The sequence below is a fragment of the Neoarius graeffei genome, chromosome 9 (assembly GCF_027579695.1).
Source record: "Neoarius graeffei isolate fNeoGra1 chromosome 9, fNeoGra1.pri, whole genome shotgun sequence".
Taxonomy (NCBI): domain Eukaryota; kingdom Metazoa; phylum Chordata; class Actinopteri; order Siluriformes; family Ariidae; genus Neoarius; species Neoarius graeffei.
The window spans coordinates 37,049,933-37,077,897 of NC_083577.1; the positions used below are offsets into that span (position 1 = coordinate 37,049,933).

The window sequence follows — 27,965 nt, forward strand, 5'->3', positions numbered from 1 at the left end:
AACAAAAAAGTAAAACATTTGTTCTTTAAAGTCTTTATTCACTGCCAGAAAACAAATGTTACAGTTTATACAGAATGACTTGGGCCACTGAACAGGGCCAGTCAGGTATTAGTAAAAACTAGGAGAGGAGGAATGATGAAGGGGTGGGGGGGTGGGGGAATGAGAATTAAACAAAGCAATTTCCTTCAGCTGTGATTATATTTAGTGTTTCAACAGAAAGCTGACATGATTTAACACACAATAACACCAACGAGTAGACAAGTGTTAAAACTCGTACTCACACAGAAACACATATGCACAGGTTGTTCTCACACCAATCTCACACACAGCTATCAACTCCCTATACCATTTGGTCTTATCTGCGCAACCACACACATTCATTCGCTCACACATCTCACACACACACACACACACACACAAAATCAAACGCAGGGCATTGGGGTTTGATCTGTTGTAATCTAGTGCTGCAGCTGATTTTTACCGGTAGCCGGGACCAGGCTGGGCATAGCCCTGCCCGTAAGGGGGGCGGTTGCGGGCATAGGGATTGGAGCTCCCAGGGGGTGGGGTCACACCTGGGGGTGGGGTGTATCCAGGACGAGACTGATACCCAGGAGCCGGCTGGGAGCTGGGCGGCAGGCTGTAGTTGGCTGGTTGCTGGGAGGCCTGGGAAGTGTAGGTCTGAGAAGGAAACTGAGGTGGTGGGTACTGGCCTGTACCCTGGGGCTGGGGAGGGGGCGGAGCCTGTGGCTGAGCACTAAATCCAGGTGCGGAGCCAGGAGCAGCAGCCTGAGATGTAGGAGTGGGGTAATTCTGGAACTGTTGCTGAGGCGGAGGGGCTTGAGGGCCACCAGGCTGAGTAGTATAACCTGCTGAAGGGGGGGGATAAAATAAAATAAAAATAAAAACCTCATAACTTACACTCAAGCTAAATGCTATTTATACTAACCAACCAACCCTGACCCTCACATCATTAAAAGAAAAGATTGCAGACCACAGTTATACATCACAATTGCTTGGACGTCCAAAAGAGCCACCTGGAGGCGTTTCAGCAAAGAACTCAAATGCTTGAAAATGAGCATGCTCCTAGACTAAAATGTTCTTTATATTGAGTTATAATGTCAGTGCAAAGGTGAGGAACTTTACCAGGGTATTGCATGCCATACTGCTGCTGAGGAGCAGCCGGTTGTTGAGGAGGATATCCACCTGGAGCTTGATACTGCTGATACATCTGACCTGAGAAAAACACAGACCAAAAGAGTCTCACACTGATCAGACTAATACGAGCTTTCAATGCATCAAAGGATGCTTCCACTCAACTGATTCCACTTCAAACAAAAAGTTGGGCTTGGAGCATCATTAATATACAAATCTCTCTCAGACGCTAAACTTGTCCACAAGAAACACATGTGGAGCAGTGACTGTTGAACACAGGAAACAAAAACATTGAATCCCACTCAAAAAAAAACACGTCCTGATAGCAGGACTAGACAGATATCAAAGACACAAAAATCATGTCCACACAAATCCACCCACACACGAGAAACTGACCATATGGAACATAATTTTTAAAAAGAGAAGTCAGAGAGGGTTCATGCTGTGTTTGTGTACACAGCACTAAGTAACAAATGAGAAAATGTGTGTGTTTTTCGAAATATGGGACATTACTGGGCTGATATTAATAAAATGGAGAAAAAGCATCAAAAGGTCCAAGAGTTATGACTCTGTGAAACCATGAGTAATACAACAGTTTCCTCACTTGGACAAAGCTGACAAGGGAGCTCTGTGGAAACGAAGCAGATCCAAATCCAACATGACACTCCTCACCAACTCTTACTCAGTTAACCCATTTCCCTCCCCTATCTGGATGCCTGTGACTTCTCTGCATGAGAAATGAAGTAACTATAAAAGAATGCGAGTTACAGTTCGATTCTATTTGCACTGGGGATTTCCTAAAGCACTTTTGCAGTGTTTCCAACATCAGTTTCTTTCATTCTTTACTCTGAACAGTAGACACAGACGTGCCTGTGAGTGCATACACTTGTGCAGGTGTGACATTATACTGCCAAACATCAGGATATCACTAACTAAAATATACACAGTATTTGGTCACATTAAACAATCAAGTCTTCCCAGATTTCCTTTTTATGCACTTTTCCTCAGATTCCTTTCAGAGCATTTTCCACACTTGCCATACCCAGGATTGAACTGGGACTTGTCATTGTTGCAGGTTTCAATCGAAACAGACACATTCCTTCCAAACCATAGATGAACTAGGTAATTTTATACAAATCACTTCTGCTTGTGTGAAACCTTTGTGGAAAGTTTTGTGCCTTTGCGCAAACAAGGCACACAGTTTATTGTTCTATTAAAGCTAGGCAACCTTTCGATTTCATAAAATCGGTGAAATTTAGTTCCCTCTGAAATTTGGTCAGTGCGATGCATGTTTATTTCTACAATATCTAACACTACGTTCAGACTGCAACCTGAAACGACCCATATCCGATTTGTTGTGAAATCCGATTTTTTTGTTAGGCCGTTCACATTACCAATTATATGAGACTTGTATGCGATCTCCAATATGAACGGAAAACGACCCAAAAGTGTCCCGCATGCGCAAATTGACACGTAATAAGCACATCTACATAATACGTAAACAAAAAAAAAAAAAAAAAGCGCACTCAAGTTTAATGATTTCTTTTTGTTTGTTTGTTTGTTTAATTATCTGGTTAGTGTTAAAGTGTGAGGTCTTGTGTGCGTTTTTGTTTCTGAACTGAAATGAAAACGTGTAGCCTGGTAACGAGGGTTGACTCCTAAATGTCTCTCTAATTTCTATATAAGTGCACTACATGTTACTAGGAAGTAATGGATTTTTAAACTCTATATAGTGCACTCGAGCTTCAGTAGGCAGTCATTTGGGATACGGCCGCTGTATTACCAAACTCTTAATTCAGGCTTAATAATTTGCACACATTTATTTCGTCATATTAATAAACTTTCCACATTTTTTATAAATATTTATTTAGATTGTTTATAGCCAGCTGAATTCTGCAACTTCTCTCAGCGCTGGCTCAAGGTGCAGAAACACCCGTGCAGTTTGCGATGGAGATGAGGCGAGACCTGGCGATGTGGTTTTTGTAGCGGCGGCGGAACTCACACAATAATCTGATTAATGTGGGCAGCAGACTAATGAGACCGAAGGTGTCAAATTACTGGAAATTTCCAGAACAATCTTATAATCTTGTAATACAGGATGGTTTAAGTTATAAATCAGTTATAGAAACTGTTTTATTTAATCAGGCTAACAGATAAACATCCAGGTCCCTACCAAATCCACCATTAGCTTGATCAATTCTATAAAAGTCTATTTAAATTCTGAAAACTGTACAAATGTTGTTGTTTTCCACCAAAGAGGCGGGATTAGCCAATGCAGAATAGTGACGTTTGTCTCTTGTTGATGACGTGTAGGTCGCATGAATGCGACCTGTCCGGTCAGACTGCAGTCGCATGTGAAAATATCGGATATGCATCGGAATTAGGACCACATATCCAAGCGGCCTGGGTCGCATGTGAAAAAAATCGGATCTGTGTCGTTCAGATTGTCAATAACAAATCGGATACAGATCGTATATGGGCAAAAAAATCGGATATGGGTCGTTTCAGGGTGCAGTCTGAACGTAGTCTAAAAAACCCAGGCCATTCTGTGGCTGGCAAGTTGTTTAATTTGAGGACATTCCCTAAGAAAGAACGGGCATGAAATCGCTCGCTTCATGCAGTCAAGCAGACAGAGGAAGTCTGTGTACGCACGCGCAGGTTTACCTGCTTCTTCTTTTGGGTTTTACAGCAGCTGGCATCCACAGTGTTGCATTACTGCCATCTACAGGTTTCCCTTTGACCGTGCACCGACAGGTCCATCATTCTGTCGTTAAACGAACAGCTGATCACACCGAGGTGCTTGCTGAGCGCCAATATTCATTAGTTTGGTCCTTTCCTTCACAACATGATGTCTTTTCTTCTCGCTTTCCGTTACTGTCGGCCTTTCACATTTAATTTGCGTCCTCCATTTTCTCTCCTGTTTCAAATTTGTATCCCACAATGCCTTGGGCGAACGGGGAAAGCCCACCATGTGATGCATGATGTAGTATCTTGAATTGGGTCACAGTAAAGCAAGAAAAGATAGTGGAGAATTTAGGGACATGTGGCCCTAAAGTCATTAATTGTTCTATTGAGAAAAAAAAAAATCTAATAAAATTGGAAGTCTGTGATTTGAATTCAGTAGCTTTCGGTCCACTGAACAAAAACAATTGGGTGACCGGAAAAATTCTTTTTATGACCTACACTTGAAAAATCTGAAAGGTAGTATAGCTTTAATGTTCATTTACGTGCATTATTTGCGTAATTGTTTGTCTATTTTTCCTTGCCACTGATCAGTGATCCAGACGAAGCCTTTAAGCTGAAGGTGCGGCTTGTACGAGCCAATCGCAGCCATTTATGCAAATTATTTAGCTGCTCATCAGACAGCTGAGGGAACCAGTGACTAATAGCTACAAAGCAAAAGAAACTTTTTAGTACTTATTTGAAACAAATTTTTCTTAATTATGTACATCGTTTAGGCTAGGAGGAACGGTATTTCATTCTTGACTGTACAGAAGTGCAGGAAACTATGACAAACATTTTGTATACAGGAATATAATTCAGTTTCTGTGTCTGTGGAGAGTGAAAAACACACCAGAGTCTTTATTCTACTGTGTGTGTGTATGTGTATTTACCATCAATTGTGGTGGCAGGAGATTGCTGTACCCCTGTGTAAGGTGGGGCACCCTGAGCTGCCCCAGCAGGAGGATGAGCTGCAGAGGAGGATGAGTTAATACTGTCAGGAGTGCCAGAGCGCTCTTCCACTGCAGCTACTGCTGGGGCTGAGAGAAAGACAGACACACACGCACGCATGCACCAATCATCAACTGGTGGGCGATAGTCCAGATGCCCCAAGAAAGCATTTTAATTCTCCCAAACTAAGCACTTTAAAAAATACCGTCGCTACTGTACCATAGTCAATAAATGCATCTGGCTGTTGGTCAGCGACTCTAGTTTTCAACATGTAAATGATGTAGATTCTCTGGTGTGGCTTGCTCGAGCCAATCGCAGGCATTCATGTAAACTATTTATCTGACGGCGGCTCATCAGACAAGCGACTATTAGCTATGTAGCAAAAGAAACTCTCAGAAGTTAGAGTTTTCAGATTTTTGTTTTGATCTACCCGCTCGTTTGTTTGGCAAACTCATGGTTAAAAACAAGGTCTGAAAACAGAGAAGAGTGTGAAGTACGCGTTTATTCTCCGTCTCAGATTCAAAACAGCTGTCTGCTGAGTGTATGGCCTGAGTCAAGCCTGGAATCATGAAGCACCAGTACAAAAAGAAATTGCCTTATTTGTCGCCATAAATTGATCAGTAACGGTTACACTACCGTTCAAAAGTTTGGGGTCACCCAGACAATTTTGTGTTTTCCATGAAAAGTCACACTTTTATTTCCCACCATAAGTTGTCAAATGAATAGAAAATATAGTTGAGACATTTTTCTGGCCATTTTGAGCATTTAATCGACCCCACAAATGTGATGCTCCAGAAACTCAATCTGCTCAAAGGAAGGTCAGTTTTATAGCTTCTCTAAAGAGCTCAACTGTTTTCAGCTGTGCTAACATGATTGTACAAGGGTTTTCTAATCATCCATTAGCCTTCTGAGGCAATGAGCAAACACATTGTACCATTAGAACACTGGAGTGAGAGTTGCTGGAAATGGGCCTCTATACACCTATGGAGATATTGCACCAAAAACCAGACATTTGCAGCTAGAATAGTCATTTACCACATTAGCAATGTATAGAGTGGATTTCTGATTAGTTTAAAGTGATCTTCATTGAAAAGAACAGTGCTTTTCTTTCAAAAATAAGGACATTTCAAAGTGACCCCAAACTTTTGAATGGTAGTGTAAATGCTAAACTAACTGTTGTGCAGTCATGTTAGTTTCTTTTCTGAACCTTTGTATTTACTTTCCGTTTCGGAGTCTCTCAATATCTGGTGTCGACAATATGCATGTATTATGTTACATTACAGGCATTTAGCAGATGCACTTATCCCAGAGCAGTCTGGGCAGGGCTCGAAATTAACTTTTTTTCTTTGTGTCCCCCAGTGGTCCCGAATTCTGTGTTGTATCGTCCCGAATGGAAGCAATAGTGTCCCCATTTTTTTCCTCTCTGAAATAACCAGTGGTTAATATTATCATATGAAGTTACTATTATATTTGTAACTATGCGATTTTGAACCCTTTATATCATTTTTACAATAAGTCACAAGACACAAGCGACACATGTCCTATACATCATCTACTTCAAAATTACAGTTATTGCATTTTCAGTTTATTAAACTTTGGCGATCTCACTGTATGAATAGATACCCGTTTATTTAAAGGGGCCAACTAGCTCATTCAGAAAATGTTTCAACTCACTACATCTGCAGTACACTTTAGCTGAAAATAAGACCCCTTTTATGTTCATTTCATCTACTTATACCTTGAATATATGTTGGCACTTATAAGGCCAACTTATAATTTTCACCATTACCGTTATCCATTTTTATGAACTTTCCGTTATCCATTACCGTTATCCATTTTTATGAACTTTCCGTTATCCATTTTTATGAACTTTCCGTTATCCCTTTTATGAACTTTCGCTGCCGGGTGCGAATGTTAGCACCATCAGCATAGTGGCAGGTCCGAGCTTAGCTGTGCTGCTGACTGACTAAACTTTCTGAACTAGAAAGACACCAAGAAAAAACTCACTTATTCTGTTGAACGGTATCTTCCGTCAATATCATCCACATCATTCCTGTTGTATTTTATAACGTGTCTAACAGTGTTCATTAAGTTCATTCAGTTGCTAGCGTTGCCTGCAGACCAGGCGATGACACTTTGGATCCTGAAGGTCCCGGAGACGTTATGTCTGGGCTTTCAGTTTCTTCCCCGCGGTCGGTCCGCTTCAACCACTTCAGCATTTTTGTTCTGGCAAGAGTCGGCGCAGCGTGTGCGCTAGCAATTCCATTCCAAGTCCATATAATGCGGACTCCGGCCGAAGATTCTAGAACAGAATGCGCTGCTCTGTAGCCTGAAAGTGTAGCTACTATGTATTTTTCACTGTTAACGTTTTAAAATTAAAATTGACAAATTAGGTGAATGTCTACGTATGTGTTACGGCTTTGTAAATAATATTAATGTAGAACTTTTTTTCTAGATCTATTTTTTTCCATTGTCCCGGGATTGTCCCAGATATGATAATTTTGTGTCCCGATGACATTTTTTATGGTCCCCGGGACATCGGGACACCGTTAGTTTCGAGCGCTGAGTCTGGGGAGCAGTTAGGGGTTCAGTGCCTTGCTCGAGGGCACTGCAGCTATTCCTGTTGGTCCAGGGAATATCAAGCACTAAAGATCCAGTATGTTATGGAACTCACAGTTAATTGAGAATTGATGTTGCCTCACTAAGTCCTTTTACTTAATAAAAGATGGGAAAGCTAAAGTAAAAAGAAAAGTATTTTCACAGACGACATTATCCACTTTCTTTAACATCTACACCTGAGGCACACTACTCCAGTAAACCCCTATAATGGGGCTTTTCCACTACCAACGCGGCTGAGTTGGGCTGAGCCGTGCGGTGCTGAGTTGGGCTGAGTCGAGCTGAGCGGGGCTGTTGGAGTTGCATTTCGACTACAACCGCGCTGAACCGTGCTGGCTGGAAGTGGGTGGACACATTGGGTGGAGTCAGCGAAAGTGGGTGGACGTCACGTGATGTCATTAGGCGGCGCAAACAGTGACATCAGTGACCTTTTAAGCGGTAGTCTCACGACCCGGATAGTAAACAATAAACTGGCTGGCCTTTCCTCGCTTGGGTTGGTCTTCCATCTTCTAGTTTTCTGATCATCTTCTTTGTCGTAATTCTTCTTCTTCCGGGTTTACGGTGTTTACAGACCCCAGCGTGCTCGCGGGGCGTTTGTGGGCATGTGAGGACACTCCTCCTCACCAATCAGTGCACAGGGGAGTGTCTCCTCACGCCCCCAGCCTCACTCGGCTCGGTTGAGCTCACTTCAGCCCCATTCCAAAACCGTGCGAGTTTTGGGTGCTGAGTAAAGGCCTCTGCATGCTCTTGCGACAAGGCTTTCGCAGACAGCTTTTCGCAGACAGTTGTAATTTATCGTTGAGCGGGGAGTAATAGGCGTGCGCGATGTTATTCACCGCTACAACGCAAGGGGGTGCGAAGTCGCTAGGAGTAGTTGGTGGGTGTGGTTAGTGGAGTGTTTATCCTCCGGTTACTTATAATGACTAGAACTGGAGTCGTATAGATGTCCGTACTTCCTCACTTCCTCGATCAACCGCTCTTCGTGCTGCTCCATCTTCGCTCGTGTTTTTAAAAATGGCGGTCGTGAAAACAAACCCAAGCGGGAAAGTAGGGAAGCGGAAGTGCGTGTACAGCGGATGTAGAGTGGACCAATCAGAGCCCTCTTGTCTGCGAGGCTTCTGCGGTGGTCATAATTTTTGGGAGGTGCGTGCAGAGCGTCTGCGAAGGTTGGGGGCTACGCAGACGCTATCTGCGACACCGTCTGTGAGGACTGCGTTGTCAGCATAAATTGGCCTTAAGGCTGAAGTGAGCTGAGTCGTGCTGCTCTGAGGTAGTCGAAACGCCAGCCGTGTTGGGCTGAAGTGAGCTGAAAAAGGGTAGTGGAAAAGGCCCATAAGTGTGTGTACCTGGAGCAGGCTCTTCAGACAGGCCAAAGGCTGAGATTACGTTCTTGTTGACCTCTTCTTGGTTTTTCAGAGGGTCAAAGGCAGACATGCTAGCAGCACTGACCGGAGGAGCCTGCTTCACTGCTGTGTCTACAGCTTCCACACATTCTGCAAGACAAACCAAAGAGCAAGGCTTCAGGTTAAGTATTATAGTAACAGCTTTGATTATGGTTAGCAGTTTGTTTCACCCTTGTCATACAGGTTCAAAATATAGTATGCATAATATAAAAATACAAACCCACACACTGACAGCAAATTTTACTAGGTCCAAAACAGTTCTTACACAAGGCATTATAGTACATGGTTGACTCAAAGCAACTTAACCGATTCATTTCAAAATACCATGACAGACTATTGGCCAAAATTTCTCCCTCCCTCGGCTTCTCATAAAAGGTCTGGTTAGTTTCACTGGGTATGCTTTTTATTATTCAATTACTAGAACACTACTTGAACTGGGAAGCTAAACTAGTTTCAACCAGTTTTCTTAACAGTCCAAATTTCAGAATCTTTAGCTAGGATGCAAAATGTTGTTTGTGTTATATATAATAAACTTACAAGGGTATTGACTTAAAATATGGCCTCTAACATACTTTTATTCTCTCAGTGTGTTTCGAGACACTGGCTTGTGCACGATATTTATTCTGACACGGACACGTATAGAAGGCTGGTTTTATCGTGCTATACCCGTCTCAGGGTTGTTGTTCTCCAGGGCAGGCTCTGAGGGTGGCTCCAGGCTGTCCAGCAGGCTGTTGATTCTGTTCCTCAGCTGGATCAGCTCTTTGCGCAGGTGCTTAACCTGAGATGACTCCAGCGGCCGTGGTTGCCCGTTCACTGTGGAAACGCAGTCAGTCAATCAATCATTTCTCTCAGTGGGAGAGGTGCAAATATGTGGAGCACAATGAAAAGAACAGAAAACTTGTTAGCAAAATTTGCAACAGTGTGTTACAAGGCTGGCTGCACAAATTGTTTCAGGCTCCACGACACACCCACTCAGTGCAAAATAAGCCCCGTCTTTTACTCAAGTCACACGTCTGGGACACACACATGCACGTGAGGTTGAGAAGTCACAGACCAGCAGTCGACCTCTATATGCTTGGCCTGGAAAAATACACCTCACTCCAAATCTTCCCTCCCCTCCCAGTGCTCTCCGTCACCTCACTTTATGACCCTTTTGGCAGAAAGAAGCAGGGCTGCAAACAAAAACATTGGACAGGAAATCACATTATCTGGCTTGGCGGGGGGGGGGGGGGGGGGGGGGGGGGGGTGTAAAAAAAAAAAAAAATCATCATCTTTGGACAATGGTTACAAGGTATGCCCACGAGTCAAAGTCACAATTGTGCAACTCACAGTAACAACGGTATCTCATACGTGGAGCCATTTGATATGGGGGGGGGGGGGGGGGGGATTCGCCCATCTTTATGGAGCTAAGAGTTCATAATATATTACCACAGGAATGAAGAGTAAACAATTCCCAATGCGTAGATCTATACCATGTGTGCTATGGCTCCCTCTGGTGGACTTTTATATTTTATGTTAAAATGAACCACTGTTTATAAAAAGTTTATGTTCTGTCTGACAAATGTATATCAGATGTAAAGTTAAGGTTATGAACTCTCTGTGCTAGACTGCGTCAAACCAGCCGTGACTTTAAATTGATCTCAACAGGCGAAAGTGAATTAAGCTGGGCATACACTGCGATTTTTTCAATCGCGGTATTCAGCTGCTGCTCACACTGTACGAGTGAATCGCAGGGGTAAACAGCACGCAGCTTACGATTCCTGTTCTCACACTATACGATCCGATGCTCGGATGCGATGCTCAGGATTTCAAACAGGTTTGATTTTCATCCGATCGATCGTGAGGTGTTAATCGCTTGTCGTTACTCCATGTATGGACCCTTTTCACGTGACGTCACGACAAACGCGGCCGCCATTTTGGACATGTACTACCAGTAGTCTACCACAGCCAACAACGAGGAACGACGGTGAAGCATCGAAAGGAATACAGCCATCAAAGAAAGTTTTTACTTTCAGCAAGACTTCCATCATGCCATTACATTGTTGTCCACCTGGATGTAGTAACCATCAACACACAAGGCAAGATTTATCGTTTTATCGGATCCCGACAGATGCTGACCGACAGAAAAGATGGATGGTCTCTAAAATATTGGCAAAATGATGTTTATTGACATAGCAATCGTGTGTAACGGGAAGCATTTGCATATCCGAAGTGTTGTGTTTACATCAAAGATAAAATGAACCGATATGACAACGACTGCTGCTGCCAGGTTGGGGACACAAACTAGTAGAAAGGAAGCGTGCCAACAGTGCCAACACACTTCCTTTGTGGTCGATTCTGCTTTAAGGTAAGATGCATTTAATTATTCGTCTGCTGTGGGTTTGGAATCGGTAGCCTGACCGATTCATTCATGTTCGTGGTGCCATTTGTTTGTTGGCGCGTGTTGAAATGGAAGATTGGTTGTTGACATGATTTCCAGTGATGCTTTGGTGCTGCTGTGGATCAGATGTGTTGAGTAGCCTGACTGTTTTTTTTTTTTCTTGCGTGTGGTATCATTGTTGACGCGAGGTTGTTTTTTGAACATGCCAATGCAGACACGATTTCCCCTGATGAGTTATGACTTCAGATGTGATGCGTGTGTGGAGTCCGCGTGATATGGGCGTAAGATAGGCTTCTCATGTGTTTGGAGATCCGCACTCCGAGACAAGCGCAAGCACCCCCCCAGGGAAAAAAAGGGACCCCCTGAAAATATCGGCATAGTTCGAACACTGGGTTGGAGAAAGTAATGGCAAATAGCGAGTGCACAAACCATAGAAGGTAAACTGTACACAGCGCCAGGGCAGTGTGATGGTATGTCTACTTTTAGATTGTGTTAGCTTATCAATGAACACACTCGTCACTCGATGAGTTTCACGTCTTTACGACGGATACTTAAATGTGCGTTAGGTATTATTGTTGCAGTCTAAGCAGTCATTGTAGCAGCTAGATGAGCGAGAACCGAAAGGGTCTGAGCCATAAACCGTTATTTCTTCATGTCCAAAATGGCGGTCGCGCTTACGAAGGTCACGTGAGTGAAAAGGGTCTATACTACACGATCCGAGACGCACGATTGAGCCAAAACTCGGCCCGATCTCCAAAATAGTTGCACGAGTGAAAATCGTGTCAAAATCGGGCCAAAAATCGTAGTGTATGCCCAGCTTTATCCATGCATGAATTAACAGCAGCACCATCTGTAATTCAAATCTCAGGTTTAGTTTAATGAGCTACTTCTAATATGTTCCTAAAATATTTCCCGATAACAATTGCCCTTTTACTTACCAATAAATCATTTTATTTAGGATTCAGTGATGGTACAGCATGTGAAAGGCCTTGCAATACAAAAGCTGTTTTACCAGCACCACTCACTTGCCTTGAATGACGGTAAATACTTTGGCATCATCACATTTTAAAATGTTCTTCTCCCCAATTTTCTTTTTGAACACGCCTGTCTGTCTTCTCAGCCTGCATCATTATCTCTCTAAGCAATCCTACAGCTGGTCAGTGTTCTACTGGCATCTGTTGTACGTGGGCAATTGTAGCAGAAAGTTGTGCAGTAATGACCGTCTCCGTCCCCTCAAAATCTGACATGCACTTCACTACATCTGCCAATTTTTACTGTCTTTTTTTTTTTGGGGGGGGGGGGGGGGGGGGGGGGGCACTGTCGAACATCCAACAAATTATTTCAGAAAGCGATGAATGTACATTAGGAGGCAGGCTAACTGCTAAATTAATGTTATCTGCTCAATTTTTTTTTTACACTTGGCCTTAAGATGACCAACACTGAAATCCAGATATCATCTTGAGCTTTAGTGCTACATAAATTACTTTAGTCACTTGTTATGGCTGGCCATACTATATAATAAATACACTCGGAGCAATTTACTAGGAACACCTATACACTAACACTACGTTCACACTGCAGGCTGAAGTGACTCAAATCCGATTTTTTCGCCCATATGTGACCTGTATCCGATCTTTTATTGACAATATGAACGACACAGATCCGATTTTTTCAAATCCGACCCAGGCCGTTTGGATATGTGGTCCCAATTCCGATTCCTATCCGATCTTTTCATATGCGACTTCAGTCTGAACCGCCAGGTCGCATTCATCCGACTTACACGTCATCAGCAAGCCACAAACGTCACTATTCTGCGCTGAAGTAGGCGGCGGGTCTCTCAAAAAAAGTTACAACAACATGGCTTTGATGTTCCTTTGAACGGAGGTTGCAGTCACTACCCCGCAGAACGCCTGAGCCAAAACCCTTACCCTCTTCCTTCTCAACCTCCTCCTTAACATCAGGCTATTGTGCATGTTCTGGCTCCGTCGCAACAACAACTGCATCATTGCCAGGTACTCCATGCTGGCTACTGTCATACACAGGAAACTTTAGGTTACTTCCATAAACACTGGCCATGCTCACTGCGTGTGACGTCGTCGTATCCTGCAATGCGCATGCGGAACACTTTTAGGTCGCTTTTCGTTCATACTGAGGATCACATACAAGTCGCATATATTTGTTAATGTGAACGACCTCACAAAAAAATCGGATTTCACAAAAAAATCGGAATTGAGCATTAAGCCTTGCAGTGTGAACGTAGTGTTACTCATTCATGCACTTGTCTAAAATCAGCCAATCACGTGGCAGCAGCACAGTGCATAAAATTATGCAGATACGGGCCAGCAGCTTTAGGTAATGTTCACGTCAAACATGAGAACGGAGAAAAAGAAAAAAAAAAAAAAGTGATTTTGACCGTGACAAGGAAATACCATGTTGAGAAGAGAGATCAACAGAGAACATCCAGACTGGTTCAAGCTGACAAAGGCTACAGTAACTGAGATATCCTCTACAATTATGGTGAGCAGAAAAGCACAACACATCAAACTATGAGGTGGATGGGCTACAACAGCAGATAACTGTGTCAGGTTCAATTTCTGTCAGCTAAAAACAGAAAGCTGAAGCTGCAGTGAGTACAGGCTCACCAAACCTGGACAGTGGGAGACTAGAAAACTGTTGCCTGGTCTGAGGAATATTGATTTCTGCTGAGGCACACAGATGGTAGGATCAGAATTTGGCTCAAACAGCATGAATCCATGAACCCAACTTGTCTTGTGTCAACAATCCAGGCTGGTGGTGGTGCTGTAGTGGTGTGGGGATTGTTTTCTTGACACCAACTGGTACTAACAGGCTCAATGTATCATCACTTGAATGCCACAGACTATTGCCGCTTTTCCACTACCAACGCGGCTGAGTCGGGCTGAGCCGTGCCGTGCTGAGTCGGGCTGAGCGGGGCTGTTGGAGTTGCATTTCGACTACAACCGCGCTGAACCGTGCTGGCTGGAAGTGGGTGGACACATTGGATGGAGTTAGCGAAAGTGGGTGGACGTCACGTGATGTCGTTAGGCGGCGCAAACAGTGACATCAGTGATCTTTTAAGCGGTAGTCTCATGACCCGGATAGTAAACAATAAACATGGAGGACATGGAGTCGTTAGTGTTGCTGGTCTTGGTGCTGTAGCTTGTTGTCACGGACAACGCCAACAGATACTGGCAAGAGCGTGTAGATGAGGCGAGGCGCATAAGGCTTCAGAAATTCTCGTAATTCGTAATTCTTCTTCTTCCGGGTTTACAGATCCCAGCGTGCTTGCGGGGCGTGTGAGGACACTCCTCCTCACCAATCAGTGCACAGGGGAGTGTCTCCTCACACCCCTAGCCCCACTCGGCTTGGTTTGGCTCGCTTCAGCCCCACTCCAAAACCATGCGAGTTTTGGGTGCTAAGCAGGGCTGAAGTGAGCTGAGTCGCGCCGCTCTAAGGTAGTCGAAACGCGAGCCGTCGGGCTGAAGTGAGCTGAAAAAGGGTAGTGGAAAAGGGCCATATGAGTATTGTTGCTGACTGTGTGCGTTCCTTCATGGCCACAGTTTACTCCTATTCTATTGGCTACTTCTAGCATGATAATGCACCATGTCAAAAAGCAAAAGTCATCTCAAACTGGTTTCATCAACACGACAATCTTTTCAGTAACCTTCTCAGTCATGGGATCTGAATTCACTAGAACACTTCTGGGATGTGGTAGAAAGGGAGACTCGCAGCATGAAAGTGCATCTGAAAAAATCCGCAGGAATTGCGTGATGCACTCAAGTAAAAATAAACCAAAAATCAAAGGAATCAGAATCACTTTATTAATCCCTGGAGGGAAATTCAAATGGTTTCCAACATCCTGTGGAATCCATACCATGAAGTGAGGCTGTTTTGAGAGCAAAGTGAGGCCCTACCTAGTATTAGTATAGTGTTCCTAATAAAGCACTCCATGAATGTTTTATGGTTAGAGACGAAAATAATTCTTTAAGGATGGGAGATTGGCCAGAGATCTACAGAAGATGGCACTGTTTTGAGGTCACCGAGTCTTCCAAATCTATAAACAAACAAACACCATCTCCAGGCCAGCAAACTATCTGGAAGTCACGGCAGCTGAAAGCCTTTTCTTTCATCTAACCACAAATGGAAATGCCTGGAGTTGTGTACTGGAACTGGGTTCTGTGGTCAGATAACACACAAATAGAGCTTTTTTTTTTTGTTACCAAACAGGGAAGGTTGATTTGGAATCAAAAGAAAGAAAGATTACACAGAAAATAAACTAATCCTCATTTGTTTAATATAGTGGGGGATCTGTGATATTGGAATGTTTTTCTTCCAAAGGTCCAATGAACCCCCTTACAAGGTTCATCATGGATGCCATGAAAAACCAGGAGAGTCTGAGGTACTGGACCGAGGTTGGATCTTTCAGCAGGACAACGTGTGTTCAGAATATCAAATCCACTTTAACATAGCTCAATTGTCAAAGAATCTAATTTTTGACATGGCCATCACAGACAATAGGCCATTTGCAGGAATTGGTCACATGTCAATTTTCCTCATAGCAACAAGCCCATGGTGGGCAAGCTAACTTGACATTCCTTGACAACCATAAGAGTTTGACTGGCGATGCAAAGCAATCCATTTCTATAATAGCTGTTTTTACCTTTTCTACTTTCTTTTTTTGACCCGAATTTTCGTGTGTACTTGGAAAAAGTTTGTGGTTTTAACTTCTGTCGTAAGTTAAAGCGAATCGTGATGCAAATAAATCTGCTTCTTATCAGCTAAAAACACATCTACAGATATAGCTGTATTTATTTTCAAGAATCTTCACACATTAAGCGAATGATAACGGTAGAAAAGGAGAAGTAAGTTATAAACATACCTGAGAAATCCGCCATTTCGCACATGAATTTCTTTCAGCAGCGACCAACTTGAGTCCAAAAAACTCTTTTACGGCCAATGATTCGCTTTAACTTACGACAGAAGTTAAAACCACAAACTTTTTCCAAGTACACACGAAAATTCGGGTCAAAAAAAGAAAGTAGAAAAGGTAAAAACAGCTATTACAGAAATGGATTGCTTTGCATCGCCAGTCAAACTCTTATGGTTGTCAAGGAATGTCAAGTTAGCTTGCCCACCACGGGCTTGTTGCTATGGGGAAAATTGACACGTGACCAATTCCTGCAAATGGCCTATTGACCTAAACTCCAATGAAAACCTGTGGGGTGAACTGAAAGGAGATGACCACAAGAGAGGACCTGGAGAGATTCTGTATTCAGGAGTGGCTGCAAATTCTTTGCTCTGTGTTCTCCAATTTCATAAAGCATAGGGGAAAACGCTTATTTTGGGAAAGGGAGGTTGCACAAAATATTAAAAGCAGTAGAGTTGAGTCCGACCAATCCAATATTGGTATCAGGTGCCAATACTGACATAATTCACTCAAATATTGGACTCATGTTGCCGATCCGACATATGCAAATAAACGCCTACATTTCCATTTGCAGAGACCGAATGAGTCATTGCTTTAACCTGGAAGAAGCAGCAACACACTTCCCGTGCCTAGTCTGCTGGAAATCAAAAGAAGAATAAGAAATCAAACAATACAGACCAGGTCTATTCCTTGGCATGTTCAAGGCAAACCAAAACACCCAAGATCTTTGACACAGTAATACATCTCTGGACTTCTCAAAATTCAGACATCGAGGACAAAAGCACCTTCTGCAATTTAAGAAGTTATTACCTGTTGTCACACTTTAATATGATTCCACTGACATGCAAATGAGTATGTACTTTTGCTTACACGAAGGATGCCAGTTGAGTAGGTGGTCCTTCAATGTGGCCCAGGATACATTCATGTACACGCTGAAAAGAATATGGCCATATGCAGCCCAGGCTACCTCCAAACGTGGTCCGAGTGACGAGATCACAATGAGACTTCAGGATGCGTTTGATCCGTTCACACGTGCACTTAGAGCTTGAGAATTGTGACCTGATCGCCCAGGACAGATGCTAATGATTGGTGTGAGCAGGGCCAAAGGCTATGTTCATATTACAAGCCTCACTGTTCAATTCCGATTTTTTGCTCAGATTAGATTTGCCTATCTTGACGGCTCACATTCATAATTAAAGGTGAACTGTAATGTGAATGCATCGGTCCTCCGAAATGGCATGCACCTGCACACTGATATGTTTTTTCACGAGTCACCTGCATCACCAAAAAAAAAAAACAAAAAAAACCCCCACACCATTTGTAAGAACATTAATTCATGGTATTAAAACCAACATTAGCTACTAGCTAATATATGCATTGCATTTTGCTCTGGAGGACGGCAGACAGTCCGTTGGTGCTGACTGATGAAGACAGCGCTTAGCGGATGTGTATACACAAAAAGCTACGTGAATTCCGACCTGACTGTTCTCACCCATCCATACCAAGGGTGCCAATAATTCTGAAGATAACTACTGAACTTGTGTGTGCTTGGTGTCAGCAGCAAGCCTGCACATGCTCTTTGCACTCTTAGCCATGTTTGTTTCCTGTTAAGAGTCACAAGCACAAATGATTCATACTTAAAAGAAACGAAAACCCAAATTTAAAATATAGTTATGAAGATAGACGATATAAACTACAGATTCATGCGAATACTTGAAAATAAGGAGCTCACACAACTAAGACATCCATCTCCGAAAGTCAGTTTCTATGCAGAATGGACGATTTCATGGAGGCCGCCATTGAAAATATTTTAACCAATCAGAAAAATCCCCCCGATCGTTTCTGGCAGTGCTCCGGCGTCATTTGGGTGCAAGACACGGAAGCTCCACATAGCGAGTAAGACTTGAAGCTGCCCCCGGCTGGAGATTATTTCATTAAAAGATTATATGAAAAAAATGAAATTCCATTTCTCTAACAAAAAAAGTGGAAGGGGAAAGATGATACTGATGTTGCTGATAAACAGCGAGGGAAGCGAGAACAGCTCATCTACTCCGATGTGACTGAATGGGGGGAGGCAACTTTTCAGATTTAGATCCCCGGTACAAGTAGTGCTGCCGTGACGGCCTCATTCTGCAGACCGTAACCTTGCTAGACAACCTACAAACAGATCTGCATACAATCGGACTTCCCTAAATCTGTCCAAGAGGCAAGTGCATGAGTTTTTCCACGTTCCTGGCAGCATAAGCACTCGTTAACATGCTCTTGACTCATTCGTGAAAAACTTCCTCAAAATATTAACTGTCTAACCTTATTGTGAGATTATCATGAACCATATATTACCCATCTTTACACTGAACACCAAAAGTGCTCCATTGTACAGTACATGTTAAAAATCCACATCCACAATTTTTCATAATTGATGGTGAATTTCTTGACATATTAATTGATACACACAGGCTTTCGTCTAAACCGGGGAACAGGGGCGCTGCGCCCTCTTACCGAAATGCTGATTGAACCCCAAGTCACACTTAGGCCATGCACTTATATGCTACTGCACAACATGCAATCTTTCTCAAAACGATCTTTTCTCCGTGAAAACATCCCAGCAACACCACGTGACAATGTGTCTGATCATCAAATACGTTATAATTACTCCAAAAATATTACAATCATAGTAGATACACTGCCAGACAGTGCAAAAACAATCCGAATTGGCGTTTTCCAGACTGAGGCGCCATGTTGTTTACTTGTCGCGGCTGCTCTCGCGAGATTTGACATGGGTTACATACAAGGTCAGCTGACTTGTAGAGCGAGATTTCTCGAAACTGAATGACCTTTCACCCACCGGCGCGGGAGTTTTTGACAGAAGTAGTTTGCGAGTTGTTTTTGTTGACACTTGGGCATTTAAAGATGTCATCCCGCGGCACGAAGCGGAAGAAAGCCAAAGACTGTCCAGGGCAGAAGAAGATTACTTCTTTCTTTTTCAATCTTGACAGACAATTTGTTACAATTTCCCTCAGGCTTCGCACAGCGGAGGGAGGGGGACAACCAGCACCATTCCCCCCCCCGCTTCGCTCCCTCGCCATGGTGAGCGCCCTCATACTAAATTTTTCTAGAAAAAAACCTGGATACACATGCCTCAAATCGTTTTCTCTTAAACAAACCTTCCCCCCCAAAAGCCAGAGCTTTCAAGGAGAGATTAACTTGGGGTTATTTAGTCATCACAGCAGAAGAGAGATTATCTGCTTATAAAACACCACTATGTTCAAGCCCTTAAATCTCAATACAACATGTGGTGGTGTGGTCTGGACAGAGAAAGTCAACGTGAGAAATCTGTCTACAGTTTAGCTGTGGGCAATTCCATGTAAATGTCAACCTCACCATGCAAAAATAAAGCAACATGTAATACATCAAAACCACTCCCAGAGATATCACCTCGGCCTGTATTTTACAGATGTGAATAAGTTGAACCAATTTGTAACCAACCTAATATGTCACTGTCAGTCTTTCTTTCTTATAATGTAAAACCCAAGCTAAAATCAACTTTGATCATGTACAATTCTATATTATTGCCACAAGCCGCAGAAATGTATGCTAAAATCCACAAAACAGCAAAACAATAGCCATCCTAAATATTATTTAAGAACTTTGATAGTTTTAGCTGATATTTAGAGAGTTTTTTCAAAGGGTTATGGTGGTTAAATTGCTGATTTTCTAAACATATGCCATGTCTATTTCAGACGCGTCACATCCATAACGGAATTTCGTCACATCCATAACGCTGACTTTTCCTTCCGAAACTCTGCATGAAATACAAAATATTTTAAACAAAGATTTTTTAATATTCACCTTGGACCCCTCTATCAAACGGATATCTCCATTTCGACATTAGGTTTACGATTTCACAGAGTTTGATAAAAATGTACAGTCACCCAAGAAAAGTGACACTTTTTCTGTCACATCCATAACGCATCTTTTATTGGCATTTTCTGGCATGCCCTAGATGTACTATGGGAATTGTTCTTGTTCTATCACTTCTCCAGTATGGTACAGCCTTAAAATATGCAACACCTGTTTAAATACTGGGAGACAATAAAACATGCACTGGGTCATTTGTTGCCATTTTGAGTTCAAGTGTCGCGTCCATAACGCTGGAATTGCTCTTGTATTCCCCCCAGCTATCGTTCTATCATCATAAAATAAAAACATAAAACTGCGATGTTTCACAAACGTGAGCAGTCGGGGAAAGGTATACGCGTCACCACACAGGTTGAAGGTCATCTGGCACAAAACCAAAGCTCACAGGTAACAACTCACCAAACAGAGTGAGCTTTAATATTCTGCTGCACTGGATTGCGAAGGACAGATCAGAGCTGTCAAAGATGGTGATAAGGTCATCATCTGCAACAGAAGAAAAGGGTATGACCCAAAGGGACAAACTCATGGGTGATTAATAAAAATGGGAACCTACTTCTGATCTAGATCTGCTTGGGGATAGGTACTCTTACCACATTCTTATAAAATGCACCACTCATTTGGATTTTGTGTTAATTAGTCGGTGTTCATCAAATTTGTGCAATTTACATGCATAAAGAACAATCTATGAGCTGTTTGATTACTGTTCTGTGTAATCTGGGTTAAGTCGCATGTGTTCACTGCACATGGTTTTGTTTTTGTGTGTTAAGCTGGCAACAAGACCATCAGGAATGGTGTTGCTTCCTGTAATTATAGTACTGGAGCCCCTGACAGAGGAAAGACTGTTTAGCATCTAATGAGAAACTAAGCTTTCCTATCCTAATTAATAAAAAGCCTGAATCTGCCACATAAAGTGAAAAGGCACCTTCGTCCTTGTATTTGATGGTGACTTCATCGCTGCTCTGGAGCTGGCCGCGGAAAACGCGCTGCATCATGAGCAGGAGCTCGTCGTAGGTGATATCTTCATTGTGGATCGGGATGCGGCGTATGTCGTCGCCCAGCTGAGCCTTGATGATCAGCTTCCCACTCAGGTCCAGCTGGCCATTCATACTGCTGAAACACAGCATGGACAATGACTGCATGTTCAACTGCTTGAGAAATACTAACAATTTCAACACGGATCGTCAACCAACAGCCATGAAACTGGTGCCACCTTTATGCTCAGGCCATAAAACAGTCACACTGAGCTAATGTAGTGATTTAAAACACAGTGCAACCTTTTCCGCTTCTAAATTAGAGTAGCAATGTACCCAAACCTAACTGTTGCAGAAAAGATGAGCGCTGACCCATTTTATTCCTGGAGATGATTGGAAACATGTTGTAATTTCATAGTAATAAACTCATTTACCAAAACAAACAGGAAAAGTCTGTCAACAGTGCAGTTTTGAAACCTTTTGTCAATCCCACATTTGCATGTGTAAGAACAGATGACATCTGTTTGTGGTTTTTTTTAAGAATCCCTTTTCTCCTCCCAGGGACTGAAAATGTTCACAGAACAAAAACAGGAAAAACTAGGACAGAATATTAGAGACATTTTAGGTTTAAAAAAAAAAAAAGCAAACACACAATACAAAAACAAATGTTGCCAGGCAAAACAAACCTCACCCAGCAGCACTTATGATGAATATGAAGGAAGATATCGCAAAAAAACGATTCTGACCTTTTTTGTGACTTTGACCTTGTGTGTACTTGGCCAATAAACATGGTTCTGATTCTGATTCTCTCAGCCAATCAGAACACACTGTACTGCTTATTGGTCTCAGCCAATCGGAACACACCGTACCGCGCGACTGTTACACTTTTACAGCACGATGACATATGCCGCTTTTCCACTACCAACGCGGCTGAGTTGGGCTGAGCCATGCGGTGCTGAGTTGGACTGAGTCGGGCTGAGTGGGGCTGTTGGAGTTGCATTTCGACTACAACCGCGCTGAACCGTGCTGGCTGGAAGTGGGTGGACACATTGGGTGGAGTTAGCGAAAGTGGGTGGACGTCACGTGATGTCGTTAGGCGGCGCAAACAGTGACATCAGTGACCTTTTAAGCGGTAGTCTCACGACCCAGAGAGTAAACAATAAATATGGAGTCGTTAGTGTTGCTGGTCTTGGTGCTGTGGCTTGTTGTCACCGACAACGCCAACAGATACTGACAAGAGCGTATAGATGAGGCGAGGCGCATAAGGCTTCAGAAATTCTCGTAATTCTTCTTCCGGGTTTATGGTGTTTACAGATCCCAGCGTGCTCGCGGGGCGTGTGTGGGCATGTGAGGACACTCCTCCTCACCAATCAGTGCACAGGGGAGTGTCTCCTCACGCCCCTAGCCCCACTCGGCTCGGTTTGGCTCGCTTCAGCCCCACTCCAAAACGGTGCAAGTTTTGGGTGCTGAGTAGGGCTGAAGCGAGCTGAGTCGCGCCGCTCTGAGGTAGTCGAAACGCGAGCCGTGTTGGGCTGAAGTGAGCTGAAAAAGGGTAGTGGAAAAGGGCCAATAGTGGCTACCGCCTGGATATGAGACAGTAGCCACAAAACCTTGACCGGATGACCCCCAACATTTTGAAGGTTCTATCTGAGACCAATGCCCATCTATCCTGAAAGTTTCATGGAGATTGGTCCAGCTGCTTTCCTGTAACATTTTTTTTTTTGTAAACAAAAAAACCGAAAACAATACCTCACCCCCGGTGGACTCCGTCCCAGATGAGGTCAAAAGCACCAAGAGATTTTCTCCTACATTTCCCAGAATTCACAACAGCCAAGAGGCCACGAAGCATGCTAGGTTCCACCTTTGTAAATTTGTGACTTGTTAAGCTTGGATTTTTTTTTTTAAGTTTTATTTTTCTTGGAATTTCTGAAGGATCCCCCCCCACACTAATTTATATCTTTATAATCACATACAATATCTGAGCCTTTTCTCACAAACGTATGACTTTAATCTCAGAAATTCAGAGGTTTTTTTTTTTAAACTCATGTTGACATTTAAAAAAAAAATTAAACCCACACACAACCAACAATGGCCTTAATACGCCAGCGTAGAAAATAGTTTTTGACTCGTGGCAGCTATACAATCCACTACACCGACGACAAAAAAAAGCCAACAGATTGTGGACCAAATTTGTGTTACCATATATCGCACACTTCTAAGGGTTAATCCTGCACCTACTGAAACCGTTCATCTCTGATGACCATGGCAAGCTGCCCAGTGAGCCTAAAAGAAAGGAATATGATATGCAGAAGAGTCCGGTGAAATAGTAGAAAGGAAAACAAGGCCTTTAATTAGGACCGTAGTAATTTGAGCCAAGTCTGGCCCAGCTTCAGACTAACTGTAATGCCACAGAACAGTCTAAGGGTCAAAGCAGGAAAGATGACTTTGCTTTCTTAGCACAGACTTTGGCCAGGTACACAAACTGTGGTGTAAATCGTCTAAAGGAAAGGAAGCCTGTGAGTGAAGGATCCATTATAGTGATGGGAAGACAGAAGTACTGATGAACCACTGGTGAAAAGGGCTATATGGGAGAAAAATAAAACACAGCTCAATCAACAGTCAAGAGAGAGTAGATCTTCCTTAGCTCATACTAAACATGTCATGAGCATATCACTGATCAGTGCTTATCTGATCACTGATTAAATAAAGCTCAAAGCTTTGATAGTGTTTTATTCCACTCATCTTAACATGAGCCATTCCACCAAATCGGTGCCATTTCCGTCCCTACAAAATTATATGTATAAATGCACATAAAAATGTACTTTAAAATAAATTTCCTTATTACGCAGAATGTCCTGCACATTGATCTAATTTCAAATTTAAGATATATAATTGTAAGGATTAATAAAAACTACCTAAAACGCTGAAAAATAGCATGTGTTACCTGTCCCCGCACTCTAACTTTATACTTAACTATAAAATATTATGATTAAAATCCTTCAGAAACAGTATTTCTTTTGCACTGTTGTGTGACTCCATATCCTATCCATGGTTTAAATATATTTTTTTTCATAAGAAATCCACAATATCTTAGTTAAAATGCACATTTTAGTCGTGTCCCTGGGTTTTCACTCAGTCCTGTTACCCAAACATATTACCCCATCTGACAAATTTGGAACATTCCATAAATCACATGCTCAACAGGAAGTTACATCAGTTGTGTCTTCTGAAGGCCATGGGAAGACCAAAAGTTAGTTCTCTCATTTACTTTTCTGTATATTTGATGATTTTTTAACTTTGACTGATAAGGTCAATGTCAACATACTGTCCTGTTACTTAAATTATTTCTTAGATTATATTTATTTTAAAAATACAGATTTTTGGTAAATCAATAGAATGTGCCAAGTGTGGTCATGCTATTAGCGATGACGCCATGTGGCTTAATTCCATGTATTAGCTAATCCTAGGCTAAAAACTCAGTCCTGTTACTTTCAGAGTTTTGGTAACAGGACTGAAAAAAAAAATGCAGCCATCTTTGACTTTCAAACCTTGTAACGTATGGAATCAATTTTGTGCCAAAATGTTCATACAATATTTTTGAAATATCAAACAAAAACGACAAATCAAAATACAAAAAAAAAAAAAAAAAAATCATTTTTTTAGACTGGCAAACAAATTATTCGTGTAATCATGCAAAATATCAGTCTATTAAGGTGATGATACACGGGGCAACTTTTTGGGCAATGTTGCCGAGCAAAGTTGCTGGCAACGGGCAACTAGGTGAGACACAGGGCAACTTTTCAGGGCAACAACAGTTAGCAACGGCAGTTTACAGTTAGCTAAAAAAAAAAAAAAATCGATGTCTTAATTTTTGCTGTGACCATTTAATCAAGCTGTCTGTTGTTTAGAGCTTTGGTGAGGTAAATTCCTCCATATAGAATATTAAAATAACTTACCGGCGTAAAAACAGATGAGTCTCTCCATCTCTTCACTCCACTGACACTGAGCGGCCGCCATATTTGTTTGAAATTTCTGATCCGAACCTCACCGGAGGTCACATGACTCGATACTCGCGTTCTGATTGGCTTATCTCAAAAAGTTGCCAGAGATTATCAAAACCATTCAGAAAGAAGCAATGTTGCCCAATCTCAATAGAAAAGAGTCAAAACGCAATTGCCCAGCAACATTGCTCGGCAACATTGCCCAAAAAGTTGCCCCGTGTATCATCACCATTACTCTTCAGAAACCTTTAATTTTTGTTCCGCGTCTTTCTCAGTTTTGTTTGACGTAATTTATTTTGGCTGCGATTCCAGCTTTCTCGTTTGCGCTCCCTGACTTTTTGCTTGCAGTTTTGGCACAAACTTCACGTGTGGGTGGGCTGTCCAGGAATGCATTCCCATTGGCTAACTTGTGTTTGACTGACAGCTACGCTCAGCCATTCCCTACTCGGATTTTGGCGGACTGTTTTTTTTTTTTTTAAAGATATTTTTTGGGCTTTTTTTCACCTTTATTGGATAGGACAGTGTAGAGACAGGACAGGAAATGAGTGGGAGAGAGAGACAGGGAGGGATCGGGAAATGACCTCAGGTCGGAATCGAACCCGGGTCCCCGGATTTATGGTATGGCGCCTTAGCCACCTGAGCCACGACGCCTCCTGGCGGACTGTTTAACGAGTGACCGATCCATTGACGGTAAACAAGGATCGAGTGGACTTCAGTGGCAATTATGATATTGAATTAATTCAACAAAAGTGTAAATTCAATATCATAGTCGCCACTTTAGTCCACTCGATCCTTGTTTACCGTCAATGGATCGCTCACTCGTCAAACAGTCTGCCAGAATCCGAGTAGGGAATGGCTGAGCGTAGCTATCAGTCAAACACAAGTTACCCAGTGGGAATGCGTTCCTGGACAGCCCACCCACACGTGAAGTTTGTGCCAAAGCTGCAAGCAAAAAGTCAGGGAGCGCAAACGGGAAAGCTGGAATCGCAACCAAAATAAATTACGTCAAGCAAAACTGAGAAAGACGCAGAACAAAAATAAAAGGTTTCTGAAGAGTAATAGACTGATATTTTGCACGATTACATGAATAATTTGTTTGCCAGTCTAAAATAAATTGACTTTTTTTGTTTTTTTGTATTTTGATTTGTCGTTTTTGTTTGATATTTCAAAAGTATTGTATGAACATTTTGGCACAAAATTGATTCCATAGTAACGTAGCCTGAGGTTGACCAATACACATTATGAATAGTTAAATGTGTGTGTTATTATAATCCGTGTTGAAAAGATATAACAAATTAAGTTTAATTTGGGAGTGGTACAACAAGCAAATGGCACCCATTCGGTGGAATGTCCCACATGCACCATCTCACCTGAGTCAGGTGTTATAGAGTTAACAACGGGTCTGCTTATAGGAAAAAAAAACTATTCACAGTCCTGTTTACATAAACCAAAGCATCATTTATAAGTTTTGCAGACTTTTTGACAGTGACATGGGCGATGCTCAGCTGCTCTACTTTACTAGCTAAGCAGCTAAATCGCTAGCAAAATAGCATGGCAGCGGAACATTACAATTCCCCCCTCCCCGACAGTCAAATTACTCAAAGAAAAGTAATGAAAAGCTGTTTATAAAATTAAAGATAACTTTTTAGGTACTCTACAATGCTTCCAACTGTATAACCACTTCGGGGAAATGAATAAACTGTATCGCAATCATCTGGCCATTTTTGCTGCGTTGCTGGCAGGACGTTTTAACCCTGCCAAATAGTGATCCACTCTGAGCAAGGCGTTCTGTTTCTCTCTACACCCGTATTCTGGTTATTTCTGACCCGCTGTCCAATTAAAGCTGCGTATTAGAATGCACGCGCAGCTTCTAGCCAATCACAATGAAGGCGTATTCTGAAAAACGTATTTTAAAAAAATAATAATTACGCAGCTGTCACAGCGACTTCCTGCAAGAAACGTACTCTTTAGCTCAAAAGCGCTCTGCCGGCGTCAACGTACAGCGCAAAGGGTTTTAAGCACTGCTTTCTAAAGAACATTAGCATAAAGAAAACAAGCCAGAAGCTTTCAAAACAATACACATTGTTCTCTAATAACCTAATACTCGTCTTCCGTCCCAAACGTTTTTGGTTTTTTTGCCCCACTTTCCAGAGGCTAAACTGATGCTAACACTCACTTAGCTAATAACAGTCAGCCGTGCCGGAACCTTAAAAGCGTTACATGCTAATATTTAATGTGACAAAGGACCCAAACATCCAAATCTCTATCAGTATAACAGCAGTGCTGTACCTGGCGTTAGGCTGTTGATCCCGCAGTGGTGTACAGTATTTTAGCAGGACCAGTCTCCACTGAACTACCTCTCAACAGTGCTACACATCCGGAAGTGACTCCTGTACGTGGCAGACACACAGTCGCGCATGCGCAGTGAATTCAATCACACTGCTATTGAGTTTGGTGATGATCGGATTACCGAAGTGAGTGATTAGACAAAACAGTGGCCGTATCAAGCAACATTTTGTCACGATCCAAAGCTTTTTAAAAATAACAAAGAGAACCCAGATAAGAAAACATTCAGTGTTTCTAAGGTGAATTAGAAAATTGACAATGTCACTTAGTTGCACCTTAAATGGCTGTTCTCAGGATGATTAGCTACAGTTATGGAATTACTTTCTGGGAATGTTGATTTTGACCATGTCTGGATTTTTTCCCCCTGTAATTGTATATATTAAATATATATTTTATGTACTCGTGTCCTCCTAGGGGAGGTGTAGTGGTTAGCACTGTCGCCTCACAACAAGAAGGTCCGGGTTCGAGCCCAGTGGCTGGCGAGGGCCTTTCTGTGTAGAGTTTGCATGTTCTCCCTGTGTCTCCGTGGGTTTCCTCCGGGTGCTCCGGTTTCCCCGACAG

The 27,965-nt window shown here is 42.4% G+C and overlaps 1 protein-coding gene across 3 annotated transcripts; it reads right to left on the minus strand.

Annotated features, from left to right (window-relative positions):
- Nucleotides 1-17: 17 nt before the first annotated feature.
- tfg (trafficking from ER to golgi regulator) lies at nucleotides 18-27,454 on the minus strand. Of its 3 annotated transcripts, none has more exons than XM_060929423.1 (8): nucleotides 27,348-27,454; nucleotides 21,009-21,193; nucleotides 20,486-20,569; nucleotides 9,510-9,656; nucleotides 8,787-8,933; nucleotides 4,767-4,913; nucleotides 1,144-1,233; nucleotides 18-869 (listed from the first exon to the last, which is right to left on the minus strand). In XM_060929423.1, exons 2-8 carry the CDS (start codon nucleotides 21,190-21,192, stop codon nucleotides 478-480), a joined length of 1,191 nt encoding a protein of 396 aa, XP_060785406.1. In that variant the 5' UTR covers nucleotide 21,193; nucleotides 27,348-27,454; the 3' UTR covers nucleotides 18-477. The 3 variants fall into 3 exon arrangements, with proteins under 3 accessions (XP_060785406.1, XP_060785407.1, XP_060785405.1); XM_060929424.1 differs by having other exon boundaries at nucleotides 18-866; nucleotides 21,009-21,196; XM_060929422.1 differs by having other exon boundaries at nucleotides 21,009-21,196.
- Nucleotides 27,455-27,965: the final 511 nt, after the last annotated feature.